A 14994-nucleotide genomic window follows, 5' to 3' on the forward strand; every position below is an offset into this window, starting at 1 on the left:
TTTGATTTTCTGCCATGCCAGAGAATCCATCCAGGCGGATGTGGAATCATGATGACAAGGCAAGGAGCCACACATCAGCCGTGTGCTTGCTCCTGACCCCTCGCAAATGGGAGGTGATGTGAGCTAACCTAAAGTGCTGCAAGGGGGAGTGCAGGATCATGCATTTATCACAACCCTCCTTCGTTTCAAACTAAGCTGCTCTGCATTTCCTGCAAGGCAGGGCTGCAGATCCCAGCGGCTGCAGTGGCTGTGGCTCAGCTGGTGCCTGGTCAGTGCATTCAGCACAGTGAGTTGTGTGTCTGAGTCCAAAATTTCCCTCTGCTCCAGCTCCCCATCTGTAAAATGGGGATAGCAGCACTGCTCTATCTTACAGAGATGTTGGGAGGACAAATGCATTGAAAGCAGGAGGTGGCCTGTTACCACAGTAATGGGGACCATATGGACACCTTAATATAGAGATACACTTTGCACCAGTCCCACATTACAGGTGCCTCCCCAACGCAGATGTCCAAAGGGCAGCCAAGCTCTGTGACCACCTCCTGTCTCTGAGGGCATTGCTTTTTTCTGACACTTTCCTTCATATCAGCAAAAAACCCCTGTGTTGGTGGAAAGGTTGCTTCTGTTCTTTTTTTTTTTTTTTTCCTCTGCAAAATCCTGGTTTGTGCCCACAAAATTTGGAAAGCTGGCTGACAAAAGAGCAACTCAAATAATGTTGCTGTCCTTCCCTTGTCCCTTATGCCATGTTCTCCACCCATCTTTCCGCTCTAGTAAGCAATGGGACCTGCTGTTCCTTTTATTAATTTGCTCTAGGTCAGATGTATATTAATATAGGCCATAAAATAAGGATATTTTTTGGGTTTTTGCCAGACAGTATAAGCTGGCAGACAGCAAAATAAAGAAGGGGGCCCTGTATCTCAGAGGGGTCTCGTCCAGCTTTTATTTCTCTCTCCTTCACTGAAGTTCTTTGCAGCTTCCTTTGGGATGTGCCTTTTTTAAACAAGTTCATCTCTTCCAGGGAGGGAGGAAAGATCATTTGGAGATTGTTTGCTGTTTACTCAGTCACGCTAACTCATCTTGCCAGTTTTCTGGCGGCCCCAGCCAAGAGCTTTCGCCTCTGACAGCTTCTGTGCTCTCTCCTTCCTCCTCTGATTACGCAGCCCAATCTGTCACCCTGCCGACGGGGGTCTCTACCCTGCTGATGGCTTTCCACACTCGGCAGTAATGACTTTTGGCAGGCCGGGAAGGCGCGAGAGCTTCTTCCCCAGCTTGGAGAGCCGCTCGGCCCTCTCTGCCTGTTAGCTAAAGCACTTTGTGAGCTTCTTTGGTAAATAAATGAGTCATTTTAATCCAACTGACAGCCTGGCACCTGAGCAAGCTGCCTTCCATCTGTACTTCTAGGCCTCATGTAGGCAGCCAATTGTCAAGCTCAGGGCCTTCAAGACCTCACCATTGAGTGTCTTTCAAAAGCAACTTTAGCAATTTCCTTTGCCCTAATTAGATGGTTTGCTCAGTCCCTCTCACACAAAGGCCCTTGCAAAACTTTTTTTGTGGCTGTGGTGATTCTGATCTGCAGCAATGTGCCTCCCTTTATGCTGTGGCCTTCTTTCTTTGCCTTTCATCCCCTCGCACCCACTCTTCTGTACCCCACCGGCACAGGCTGGTATCAGGAGTTGTTAGAAGCAGAAATGTTCAGCGTTTCTGGGAGTCCTCAGGTGGATTGTGCCCTGATACTGAGCTATTCTGTGGCTTGGAGTTGGGGTCAGGGCAGGAATATGGTGTTAAGGCTTTGCATTTGTGTGTTTGCTTAGCATCTGGGTGGTTTTTTTTTTTTTTCTAGTTACATTGGTATAGATTTTTTGTCCTTGCTTCTATGAGATGGTCACTTCCTTCCCCTTTCACAGTCTGTAATTTCACTGGAAGGAATCAGCAGTGACCTGCTGAGGAGTCAGATTCTTCATTTCCCTGTTATTAAGGCATGGTGTGGGATCATGCATGGAAAAGGGGAATGCTGTCAGGGGCATCGGGAAAGGGAGAGCAGTACACAGAAAATCTTTTGGGCTTCTTGAAAAGAGCACTGGCAGCAGGTTCTTGCTTTTGTGTGTGGAATAAATGCAGTGCTAGTAAAACTGGATAATTGTTGCTGGAGCTGCATTCTCTCCTGGTAAGGTGACCCACAAGTATTTTCCTAAAGATCTGAGAAGTGAGGAGCTCATGGACTCTGCCAGCAGAGAAAAGCAAAGCAATTCAAACTTTTTATCCTAATTCTACCTTGCTGCTGTCTGCTAGGGTCTTTAAGGAAGAGGAGATTCAGGTGGACTGATACTGGGGAATCTTTGAGAGTTTGCAAAACACTCCAATTACCAGCAAATCCCAAGGCACTGCTGAAAGAAAGCCAAGTGAAACCCCAGGAGAACAGCTGCTGATACGTGTCAGTAACAGCCAAGTGGAGCTGGTGGCACTGTGGAAGCAGTAGTGAATACAAGGCTGATGATGGGAGAAGAGCTTCCTCCTAAAATCTTGTCCCTAGCTATTCAGTAGGCTTTTGGTTAACCTTTTCAACTTTCTTGCTTGTTCTGGCAAGTGCATGTGGGAAGAACACTGTCTCTCATCAGCCAGAATGGTTTGGGTTGGTAGGGACCTTAAGGATCCTCTCATTCCAATCCCCTGCCATGGGCAGGGACACCTCTAACTAGATCAGGTTGCTCAAGCCCTTGTCCAGCCTGGCCTTGAACACCTCCAGGGAGGGGACATCCACAACCTCCAGAAGAGGAGGGGAGGAACCCTGATGGATGAGGGGGATGGCTCCTGCCCCTGCTGTCTACTCCCGTGTTGGAGTTCCCTGCTCCTGACCACAGAGACAACTTTGCTGCCAATTTCTTCTGTGCAGACTGACCCTGTCCTGAGGTCAGAGCTCTCTGATCAAACCCAGCCTTTCCTAGACTGCTGGGTGTGTGAGAGAGCACAGCACAGGCAAACACCAAAGGCTTGTCAGCGTGGAAGCACAGCGCAGAGCCAGGCAGATCGGAGTCAGACGTCAGCGCTGCTGTCTGATCCCACTGTAGAGTTTAGAGTCTTGTTATCCTGGTAACTGCTGAACGCCTTCCCCGACTCCTCTTGATTTATTTTCTCCACCCTCCTTTAAATGGCTTTTTGTACATCTGTTCATCCTGACTCTGGGAACAAGTCTCTCCTTAACGAGCGTGTTGGAGCTCGAGTGTGCATCGTTGCAGAGTGGGCGCTTGTGGAAAGTGTCTCCTCTCTTCCTGCACTTGGAGCCACAAAACAACCTGGCTAGGTGCTTCTGGGAAAGGCTTTTGCTGCCAAAACATCAGCTTCTCAGTCTTTTAACGTGTGTGGGAGTTGCATGAAAACACTTCAGTGGGTGGCTGACACATTTTTAGTACATTAAGCTCCTGCTTACATTCTTAATGTATTCTGTTTTGCAACTAGCTAAAAGATCCACGTGTTCCAAAGCAGTTCCTAACAGAGTTAAAGCTGCACACCTGCTCTGCTCTTGCATGTGGTGAATGTAAAACCCAAGGAGGATGTGAGGACATTGCTAATGAACAGAAAATCAAGCAGGGAGATTGAAGCCTCTTTGTGCTCTCTCTCCCTTTTGAACAGTGGTGTGTAAACTCTTTTAAAGACAGAAAATCCAGAAGGGTTGGATTACATGATCTTTGAAGGTCCCTTCCACCTCCCAATATTCTGTGGTTCTAGGAAATTGGAGCATTTGTGCTCTCAGTTTTGAACTGTGCTTAAACTCTCTCTCCTCTTCCAAAGAGTGGGGATTTTGGGCTATGCTGGTAACTGAAGGGCCTCATTCTGAGGTTAGTTGAGACATCAAAGCCTCTTCATGTGTTCTAATTTGGTTGGAGGTTGGAGTGAGGTGGGGGTTGGTCTCTTCTCCCTAGAATCAGGTGATAGAAGGAGAGGAAATAGCCTCACATTATGCTAGGGGAGGGTTAGGTTGGAGACAAGGAAAAATTTCTTTGCTGCAAGAGTGGTCAGGGATTGGAACAGGCTGCCCAGGGAGGTGGTGGAGTCACCATCCCTGGAGGTGTCCAAGAAACCTGTGGCCATGGCATTCTGGGATGTGGTTTAATGACCATGATGGTGTTAGGTTGATGGTGGGACTTGATGAATTTAGAGGTCTCTTCCAACTGAAACAATTCTGTGATTCCCATCCTTCTCCAAGGCTTTTCTCACCAGCTGGCACATCAAATAACACTCCTGATAGGAGCTTCAGACTCTCAGGTGCCCAAACTAGGCCCTTAAAATTCCTCATGTTGTTTTGTGCCATGATTCCCATCCCAGAAGAGTTCTTACTTTGCTGGTACCTTCCAAGCATTTTGACTAACTTCCTTCTTTGTTTTAAAGGATGTTGCAGCACGTGGACTAGACCTGCCTCAAGTTACCTGGATTGTGCAGGTAGGTTTGCTCTGTCTGTACATATGGATTAAGGGCAGTCTTGCTCAGGTGAAATCCTGTTCCTCTTTCTGCAGTTTGCTGCTCTTTGTGCTGATGCCTACAGGTGTGGGAGACCCACATGCCCCTGACTGCAGGACTGGGACTGGAGGCTTTGCTAGGATACAGCATTGCTGTTATGGCTTTAGTTTTGACAGTCTGGTTTCCTCTCCAACAGCTCTAGTGTTATCAACTGTGTAATAATATTCTACTTTCCGGGAGGAAACTCTCCTTTTCCGCCCCACAGGAAGCCAGATGTGGTGAGGTACTGGGCAATTCTGGCAGTTCTGTGTTCCTGTTTTTCTGAGCTTACTGAGGAGGCAGCTCCATGTGGAGTTCAAGTGCAATCCTAATGTTAAACATTGAGTAGCCCAGTAGTGTCTGTGCAATGACCTGGATGCTTCAAGTGAGGCTTTGCTGGCTTGGGGCTAGATAGTTGGAAGTATTCAGCTTTCAGTAGAACTGAAGAGTTCAGATTTTCCCTGGGAAAAAAATAAAAACAAAAAAGGGCAAAACAAACCCAAAAAACCCAAGGCTGCTGCATTGCTGTTGACAGAAATACTGTCTAAAAAAAAAAAAAAAAAACAACAACAACAAACAAAACCACAACAACAAACCTGAAACTGAGGGAGATGGATCGAACTTTAAAAATAGCAACCTGTCATTTCAAAAGAGGAAGCTGAGAGCATGAGGCAGATTTCTTTTATAAAAAAGATTTATAATTAAAAAAAGATTGTCTGAACTGGGGGGGAGGGAAACTAATCCAGAGATTCTTATGTACCAAGTGACACCTGGGTAAAAAGAAGAGGGCACGGAGCCTCAACAAAGCTTTTTTTAATTCCTGCCTCATCCCTTCAGGTAACAAATTTTGATCTTAATTTTGTGGGGTTTCCAAAAAAAAAAAAAAAAGGAAAGCTTTGGGTAGCAGCTAGCTAGTTAGAAAAGGCTGGGAAAGTGAAGTCTTTTAATTCCCAGATCTGTATATTAATATAATTTACCCAAAGATATAGTTGCCAGTGTTAGAACGCAGTGCAAATTACCTAAAACCCTGGGAGGCTTCTGTGTGTCCAGAAGGCGAAATCTCAGCTGTCCTGAGAGCTGTGTCCAAGAGCAAGGACCTGCAGGGAGCAATTAGATTGCTCACAGCATCTTACTCACACCTCTAGCCAGTAGAAACTTTGCCAGAGGGCACAGGTAGAAACACTAGAGTGGGCTTTGGTTGTTGGGTTTTTTCCAGTTAAACTGCTGAGGGCTCATTTCTGAGCAATATCTCTGTGCATGTTTATTTTTCCAAGAGAGAGGCAGAGGAGGAGTGGGGGGAAGAATAAGGGGAGGTTAAAGGGAGGGAAATCTGTCACCTTTGATCACATCTTGCAAATGGCTGGGCAGTTTTGATTCCCAATGAGGTAGATAAGAGGCACTGCTGTGTTAGGAGGGGTTTTAAGCAACAGTTTTCATAGTGTCTGATAGGTGGAAGTGGGAAGACAATTGCTGTGTGTTCTGGGCTGCTGGAACTCTCATCTCTCTAAGGTTCCTTCTGTCCAGTAACCAGTTATGATTTGCTTTAAGCTAAGCAAAACAAATTTATTAGCCCAGTTCCAGATTGGAACAGGTTGCCCAGGGAAGTCGTGGATGCTCCCTCCCCACTCCCTGGAGGTGTTCAAGGCCAGGTTGGATGAGGCCTTGAGCAACCTGGGCTAGAGGGCGGTGTCCCTGGAGACCTTCAGGATCAGATTTGATGTGGTCCTGGGCAGCCTGATGTAGTTGGAGGTATGTAGAGGATGCTGAGTGCAGGGAGGGGTTGGACAAGATGACCTTTGAGGGTCCCTTCCAACCCAATGCCATCTCTGAAGGTTGTCCCTACCCATGGCCAGGGGGTTGGAACTAGATGATCTTTAAGGTCCCTTCCAACCCAACCCATTCTTTCATGGTATGGCTTTCCTCCCAAATGCACAGCAGGCAGCTTCCCACTCCATCGGTTGTGTTTAGTTTGAGATCTCTGTGAGATTTTTATTTTTAAGGGGAAGCAAACAGGTTCCTGACGTCTCTGTAGAAATAAAATGTAAAAAAAAAAAAAAAAAAAAAAAAGGCAAAAAGAGACACTGAGATGGGAGGAAAAGTGTCCTATTATCTGAAAGTTGGCCGATGTGTCACATTCGCATGTCAAAAACCGCTGTGGCTGAGGGAGCTGAGTGATGGTTACAGGGCTGAGCCCGACTGGCTCTTCATAAACAGGGAGGTGCAGCATGGGGGCTTTGAGATCCCTTTTGTTGCAGCTGAGCTGCCTGAGCATCTCGTTTATAATTAACACGCTGTGTTCTGTTAATTCCTCCTTTTCCCTTCTCATCTTCCCTTGGTTTTGGTGGTGGTGGGGTTTTTTTGTGTGTGTGTGTCGTTCTCCTTTTCCTGTTGTTTTGCAGTATAATGCTCCAGCTTCACCTGCGGAATACATCCACCGGATCGGGCGGACGGCTCGCATCGGCTGTCACGGGAACAGCCTGCTTGTCCTGGCACCTTCTGAGGCAGAATATGTCAGCTTGCTGGCTTCTCACAAGATTAAGTGAGTCAGAAACGTGAACAAAAGTTTCAGCTCATCCTTGCTAATTAACCTTCCGTGGCGCTTGCGGCAGGCCCTGTGGCTCACGCAGGTTTTAATAAGAGTTTATTAATCCCTGTGATCCAGAGCCCGGCCCCGCAAAAGGAGAAATGGGAAGTGGTGGGAAGTGGGTGAAAATCAGCAGCCTGACAGCTTTGTGAGTGAGGGGCAGAGAGGAGATAGGCAGAGATCCTTTGCACTCCGTTGTTATCTCTCTGGCCCTGGGTTCAAACAGTGGCTAGGTGGAGATCACAAGTCAAATGAGCCTGTCAAATGCTGACTGGCCATCTGCCTGCAGCGCACCATATTGTCACAGCCCTTCAGGAGAGATCCGGAGGAGAAAGAGCTGGGAAGCTGGGGGTCATATCTGGCAGGTAATTGGCCAAGATGTGTTGTGTAAGTGGCTTGTGACAGGAACAGGAGAGGCTTTTGCAAGTGGTGAGCGCTCAGTATGGATCTGGAAGGCAAATGAAGGGGGGGGTGGACTTTGCAGACCAAAAGTGGGGTGAGCTTCCAAGCTAGCTGAGAAAGCTTCTCCTGCAGCAGCTCCAGCAGGACTTGGGAGCAGACGGTAAGGAGAGCGAGCCAGGCTGGGTGAGGAGCAGCCCAACGTGCAGTCAGCTATCTGATGACCAACACACAATAAGATCTGAGCCCAGCCCTGCTTGTGCAGTGGTCCTTTTGTGGAGAGAAGCCCCAACTCCCTGCCCAGCAGGGAGCACTGTTAGGTCTGGAGCCCCTTCAGCAGTCAGCTGGATGTATGCGACTCCCTTTGCTCCCTGCTCTGCTGTCTCTCAGCATTTCAACAGCAGCTGAGTAGAGTCCCTTTTAGTGCTGTGCCAGTGTTGATGGAGCCCTGTAAACTCTTGCTCAAATTAGTCCTCTTTTATTTCTGGTGTTTATGTCGGGTGGAGCTGCTTGCAGTTCGAATTGGGGTTTGCATCCTTGAAACAAACAAATGTTGGCAGTAAATAGAGGCTTATTCTAGGCTGTGAGCCATTTAGTGGTCTAACAAAGAGCCATCCATCATCCCAGGTAACTATCTATTAAGCAGACACCAGCAAGACATGGAGGGCTAAGCTGACAGGGTTTTTTTTCATGTAACAAACAGCACTGACATTTAAAGGTGAAATCCCACATAATTGTGAATTTCTAACTGCGAGGGGAAAGTTCTGCTTTTCTGCCTTAGAATATTTTGGAAGTGTTAGAGGATTGAGAGAGAAATTTCCTTCCTTTTTTATTATTACTATTTTATTATTAGCATTTTAAATGCTTTCATTCTGATTTTTTTTTGGTTGGTTTAAGGACCAGTGTCACTCTCCCTGGTAATTATATCTGTTAAGGAGACCTGTTGTTGGGCTCTCCATGCTCTTCAGGGAGCTGTAGAAGACTGATGAATGAGTAGAGGGAAGTTTATCTGAATATTGTGGTGGGATTTTTTTTACTCGACTTCCCAAATCACTAGAACTAAACAATCACAGAATGCATCAGGTTGGAAGGGGCCATCAAAAGTCATCATTTCCAACCCCCCTGCCATCAGCAGGGACACCTCCACCTAGATCAGGCTGCCCAGAGCTACATCAAGCCTGACCTTGAATATCTCCAGGGATGGGGATATCCTTGTAGAGATTCTTTGGCCATGGAGTTGTTGGATAGAAGGTTGGACTTTTGATGATCGTAGAGGTCTCTTCCAACCTTAATGGTGATTCTCTGATTCCTTGTTTGGTTTTATTTGCTTCATATGTACAGCCCTGCAGATGACTTGCCAAAGAAAGTGTAGTTTGCTTTCCTTGACCCTATCCTCAGATGGAAGGGCTTGTAGTAATAGGATGAGAGGGAATAGATTTAAGATGGAAGAGGGAAGATTGAGATTGGAGATTAGGAAGAAGTTCTTTCCAGTGAGGGAGGGTGGGGAGGCACTGGAACAGGTTGCTCAGGGAGGTTGTGGATGTTCCCTCCTTGGAGGTGTTCAAGGCCAGGCTGGACAGGAAGGAACCTGGTCTAGGTCTAGTGAAAGGTGTCCCTGCCTGTGACAGGGTGTTTGGAACTAGATGATCTTTGGGGTCCCTTCCAAACCATTCTATGATTCTGTGGAAGAAAACAAGTCTCTGATTGGCATGGGTGGGTGATGGGAGCCATTTGCAGTCCTGTGTCCTCCCCTCTTGCCTTCGTGGAAGCACACGGTGTGAGAGGGCACACCGGGACAGAGGAGAGAGCTGATGAATTACAGAGAAGATGCAGGAAGGCAGCTTGAAGCTGAAGGCAGCAAGTGCCATCAGCACAAATTGCTGTTACTCTTCATAAACAGAGCATTCTGGTGATAATCCTGACAATTTAATTCAGCATGAGGGCGAAAGACAGCATGTGTTGGCCTGTCAGCCACCCTCAGCACTTCTGCTTCCTTCCCCTCAGCCTTGGGAGCTTTGGACTTCTCAAGTTCCTGGACTTTGCACCCTTTTTTTTTTTATCTTTAATTCTTTTCTTAATTTTTAACCCTCTTATTTGCTTTATGGAGGCTGAATGTGTATTGTGGAATCATTTGGTTTAATTTGGAGGTTTTTTTGTTTAGGTGTTTTATTTTCCTTCTTGAAATTCCCCTTGGTTTTTTGTTGTGGTTTTTGGTTGTTTTTTTTTTTTTTTTTTTTTTTGTTTTCTTTAAATGCAATTCCTTTTGGGGGGGGGGGTTGGTTTGTTTGGTTTGGTTTTTGTTTTCTTCTTTAAATGAAATTCCCACTGGCTTTATTGAAATGTAAATACTTCATAAAATATGTATTTCTGAGAAGACAAAGCATGAGATGGGGCCCTGCAGCCTTCAGCTGGTGTAAATGAGGAGTGCCATGCTGATTTACAGTAGATGAGGATCTGACCTAGAGCTTTTTCTTTGGTTGGTTGGGATTTTTCTCCCTTCCTTAAGCCCCTCCAACCTCCCCAGCATGCATGGGAGCAAATCCAGAAATGTTGAGAGTTGGAAGTAATGAGAGCAGACATGGCTTTGTTTCTGGATGAAAATCTACTTCGAAATTAGGGATGAGTGCCTTTGAAATTGGAAATGGCTTGCAATTAATTTTCACCAGTACCTGAAGCCTCTCCTTGGCTTCCACTGTGGCAAAGCAGCCTCTGCCCATTGCCAAAACGATCTCACTTTGGCTCTGCTGAGATCAGTCATTCCCCTTGGGGCTCAGGGAAGCTGTGTGCCTCCTGCTGCAACTTTCTGTTCACTCTTTCATAGAATGGTAGGGATTGGAAGGGACCTCCAGAGATCATCCAGTCCAACCCCTCTGTCAGAGCAGGATCATCCAGGGCAGGTCACACAAGAACACATCCAGATGGGGCTTGAAAGCCCGCAGAGAAGGAGACTCCACAACCAGTCTGGGCAGCCTGCTCCAGGGCTCCAGCACCCTCACACTGAAGAAGTTTCTCCTCGTGTTGAGGTGAAACCTCCTAGGTTCCAGCTTGTACCCAGTGTTCTTCATCCTGTCACTGGGTACCACCAGAAAGAGCCTGGCACCTTCTTGACACCCAGCCCTCAGTTATTTATAGGCATTGATCAGATCCCCTCTCAGCTTTTTTTTCCTCAAGGCTTGTGTGGCTTGAATCATAGAATCCTTAAAGTTGGAAAAAACCTTTCAGATCATCAAGTTCAACCATAACCCAACTCCCATGACCACTAAGCCATATCCTGAAGCACCACATCTGCAGCTTCTTGAACACCTCCAGGGATGGGGACTCCACCACCTCCCTGTGCAGCCTGTTCCAATGCCTGACCACTCTTGCAGGAGAGAAATTGTTCCTAATCTCCAACCTAAACCTTAATGGCACAGCTTAAGCCCATCTCTTCTCATCAGTTGTGGTTCCTCTGCCTGGCTGGCTGGGTGCATCCACACACACACTCACACTCTCATGTTTCCTCTACATTTCCTTTTCCTTTTTTTTCCCCCTTGTTGTTTGTTTTAAAGATGGGGTTTTTTGGTTTTTGTTTTTTTTTTAAAGGTTCTGCCTGAGCTCTAAGTGTAACTAACATTTTCCTTCAAAGGGAGGAGGTGAGGAGCAGCAGAAAAATCAGTGAGGCTCACTTCTTATTGTTGTTTGGTTTGGTTTCTCTAGGTCCTTATGTCTCTTATAGTTCCTTCAACTGCAATCTAGCAGCGCCTTCCTCGACAGCTATCAGATAATTTCTTTCTCTCCTAACAGAGCCCTTAACTAATTTATAAAGGCAAAGGCATCACCGTGAAGGCATGAGGCAGCTCTCTGCCTTCTCTGGGCTTGTGCTTGCCCCCCCTCACACGCTGCTCCCCGCTGTGAACCAAGCTCACAGATCTGTTAGGCTGCGAGCTGGCAGCGCGCCAGGTGAGGGGGGCACCTCTCAGACAAATCAATGTCACAGGGTTGACGTTTTCATTCAGAGCACCCTTCAGGGGGGTGGGGAGGTGTACTCCTCTCTCTTGCTTAAGTGATTGCCATTTATGTTTTAATTTACTGTTAGACTTTTTTTTTCCAACCCAAACAGAGGAACCCTCAGTTGTCTCTTTATGCTCCATTTCCCCTTCTCCCCCGGCTCTCCCCCGCCTTTCTCCACGCAGTCTGCGGAGGAATCTGCTGCCTCCTGAGTCCCAGCTTCACAGCCCTGGGGCTTTGCCTGCTGTGGCCACACTGTTTTGTACCCTCAAACTGGATGACTGTTTCTTTGGACCACCTCTTTTCCTTTCTTGATGTTGTGGGGATGAGGTGGCTGAGGTTGCCAAGGCAGATAACACAAGTCAGGGTATTCATGGTTTGAACTGGGAAGGCCTGGGGGAGAGGAGAGGATCCCAGTGTGCTGTGTGATTCACCCATTCCCCTCCTACCTTAGAGATCTCTGAGTGAAAAGAGCTTCTTATCATTTCTTTCTGTAGTCTGCAAATTAAAGAGTATCAGCAATGTTCCCTTCCAGAATCAGAGAGCTGGGAACAACCTCTAAGATCATCAAGCCCAACCATCAACCCAACACCACCATGTCCTGAAGTGCACAAACCATAGACACCTTCCTGACCATCTGAGATTCAGGAGTCTGAGAACTGTTGAGCTCCCAAGGTTTCCCTTTTCCTTAGACTGATGTAACCCTGAATGAACTCCTTGCCTCCCATCAGTATTGATGATTTATTCTGGTCTGAAAAGAGTCTTTGTTCTAGAGATGACCTTTGCCCGTTGCTGAAAATTTGGGCCTGCAAACTTCAACTCTTATCACCAGAGTAATTCCCTTGGAAATGGGACCCAGTTTCCATGCAGCTGTAATATTAATGGCCTGAAGCTGCACAGCTGTTCCTCTGTTGTCACCTGGTGTGTTTCTGTGCCCCACAAGACACTGTTAAAGAGGACAAAGAATTTCTAGTCTCCTGTGAAAGCACCTCTAAGGAGGACCACTCACTTGAAAGGAAAGCAGGTTTGTAAGCACTTCCAGTATCTGGGCCATCACAGGACCCAATGGTGTCTCTCAAGTGGGACTGGAGAATAAATCATCTGGTTGAGTCTCCAGGAGGAGTGCAAGTCAACAAAATGGAAATAAATGCCCAGTGTGAAGCCTGGCCAGGACAGCTGACCTAGTCTCCTGGATTTAAAACAAATGCTGTGGGGTCCCTCGTGGGCTGAGCCTTGGCTTTTCAGCTGAAGTGAGAGGGAAGGTGAGCTCTCAGAGTGGAGAAAGAGACCGAACTCTGTACTTGGTGTCAGGGGGGTTTTGAAGCTATAGGTTGCCCAGGGAGGTGGTGGAGTCACCATGCTTCAAGTCTTCAGAGTCTTCAAAAAAACCTGTGGACAGGGCACTTTGGGGCATGGTTTAATGGCTGTGGGGTTGTCGGGTTGATGATCTTGAAGATCTTTTCCAACCAAAGCAATTCTATGATTCTATTTCAGGGCTAAATTTCCAAGCTGAACGTCTTTTTGCTGTCTCTTTATCAGCTCATGGGTCATTCCACACTTGCATATGAAAAGGAAGAGAAATGGTAATGTTTTGTCTTTGTTGCTTCAGTGTTTCAGAGATAAAGATGGAGAAGGTATTGTCCAGCCTGGTGAAAGATGATCGCTTCAAGTTGCACAAACCAAGGGGCAAGGTGAGTTGTTGCTTTGGGATTGTTCCACTGTTCATTTGCCACTTAAACATCACAGATATTCCCCTCTCATCCTCCACCTTTACAACACAAGGGTTGGTGCCTCCATCATGCCAGGCAGTGCAAATGATTGCAGGACTGACTTACACAATCACAGGATTGTTTTGGTTAGGAGAGACCTCCCACAGTCCTTGAGTCCAACCACTGACCTAAGATCACCATGGCCACTAAACCATATCCCAAAGTTCTGTGGCCACACAGTCTTTGAATGTCTCCAGGGTGTTCAGCATTAGGGTTGCAATAGCATTAAGAAGTGAGTGAGTGTGTTTGCTACCAGGACTGAGCAAATTGGTGTTTCTACCATGCTTTCAGATTTTGAAATACTCTGCAGATTTAAGACCAGAATATTCTAAATGCTCTTATTTTGTCTTTCTCCCTTCGCTCAAAAAAAAAAAAAAATAACCCCCCAAGCAATATTTGGAAGCAGCTGTTACCCTGCTTTGTGCTCAGCAGTGCTGCCTGGGCATGCCCTGCCACACCAGGTGCTGTACCTGAGAAACATGTACAGAAAGAGCTGGTTCCTTTCACTTGCAGTCAAAGGTGGGATTCAATTCCTCCTCTCTTCTCTCTCTACCATCAAAGTGACTTCACTGGAGCCGAGATGTATCCACTCTGGCTGCAGGATGAAGACAGTCTGCTGCAGGAACTTAGAAATGCAGAATAACCTATTTTTGTGTGACTGGGAATCTGAAAGGATTGGGACTGAGATGGCTTCTCTTTATGGAAAAAAATTCTCCATCATTTAATGGGGCTGGAATTGGCAGTGGTTCTGTCAGTATCAAATAGATTTCCTCAGGAGTTACTTGAAAAATAGATTAACTGCAGCAAAGGATTCATTCTGTTTGTTAGCTTTGTGTTTGATGCTGTCAGAGGCTCTGTAAGTGGTCTGCAGTCCTTCCTCTGAAGCTGCAGGGGCTTGTTCCTAAGCTTTCTGGAAGGTTAATGAAGACCACATGAAGAAAGGCTGAGAGAGAGCTGGGTTTGTTGTGCCTTGAGAAGAGAAGGCTTGGGGGAGACCTCATTACCATAGACCAGTACCTAAAGGGTGGCTGCCAGGAGGATGGAGACTCCCTTCTTACAAAGAGTCCCATGGAGAAGACAAGGGGTGATGGGGACAAGCTACTGCTGGGGAGGGTCTGATTGGAATCCAGAAGAGAGTTGTTCCCCATGAGAACAGATGGACACTGGAATCATCTCCCAAGGGAAGAAGTGGATTCATAGAATGGGTTGGAAGGGACCTTAAGGCTCTTCTAGTCCCAAGCCATGGGCAGGGACACTTCCCGCTAGCCCAGGTTGCTCAAGGCCTCATCCAACCTTTGGCCTTGAACACCTCCAGGGAGGGAACATCCACAGCCTTCCTGGGCAACCTGTTCCAGTGCTTTACCACCCTCACTGGAAAGAATTTCTTCCTCATCTTCAGTCCAAATCTGCCCTTCATTGGATTCCCCTACTCTGAACAGTTTCAAGGATCGGCTTGGCAGGGTGCTGGCTCATCTCATTTCAAGTAGACTGTTACCTAGAAAGGGGGGACCAGGTGACCCTTGGGGTCCCTTCCAAGCTGGCATTCTGTGTTAATCTCTATTAAATTCTCTAAGTTTGCCATCAAGGCAGTTCAGTGAACTGGGAATGCAGTGGGACACACAGTGGGACACACAGTGGGACACACAGTGGGACACACAGTAGGATGGGGAGTGAGCAGAGAGTTATGAGGAACTGAACCTGATCTGTTTGTGTTGTTGCCATGAGTGAGTGCTGCCTTGGCCTCTCAGTTATCCATGCAGTGAGTGC

The 14994-nt window shown here is 46.9% G+C and overlaps 1 protein-coding gene across 1 annotated transcript in view; it reads left to right on the top strand.

Moving 5' to 3' along the window:
- The window catches only part of DDX31 (DEAD-box helicase 31), a 49167-nt gene that overhangs the window by 15730 nt on the left and 18443 nt on the right, over positions 1–14994 (top strand). The window contains exons 15-17 of the mRNA XM_054393259.1: positions 4381–4431; positions 6888–7027; positions 13068–13149. Coding sequence (XP_054249234.1) covers positions 4381–4431; positions 6888–7027; positions 13068–13149 — 273 coding nt within the window. The remainder of the gene's footprint in view (positions 1–4380; positions 4432–6887; positions 7028–13067; positions 13150–14994) is intronic.

This window comes from Indicator indicator, chromosome 28, assembly GCF_027791375.1.
Source record: "Indicator indicator isolate 239-I01 chromosome 28, UM_Iind_1.1, whole genome shotgun sequence".
Classification (NCBI taxonomy): Eukaryota; Metazoa; Chordata; class Aves; order Piciformes; family Indicatoridae; genus Indicator; species Indicator indicator.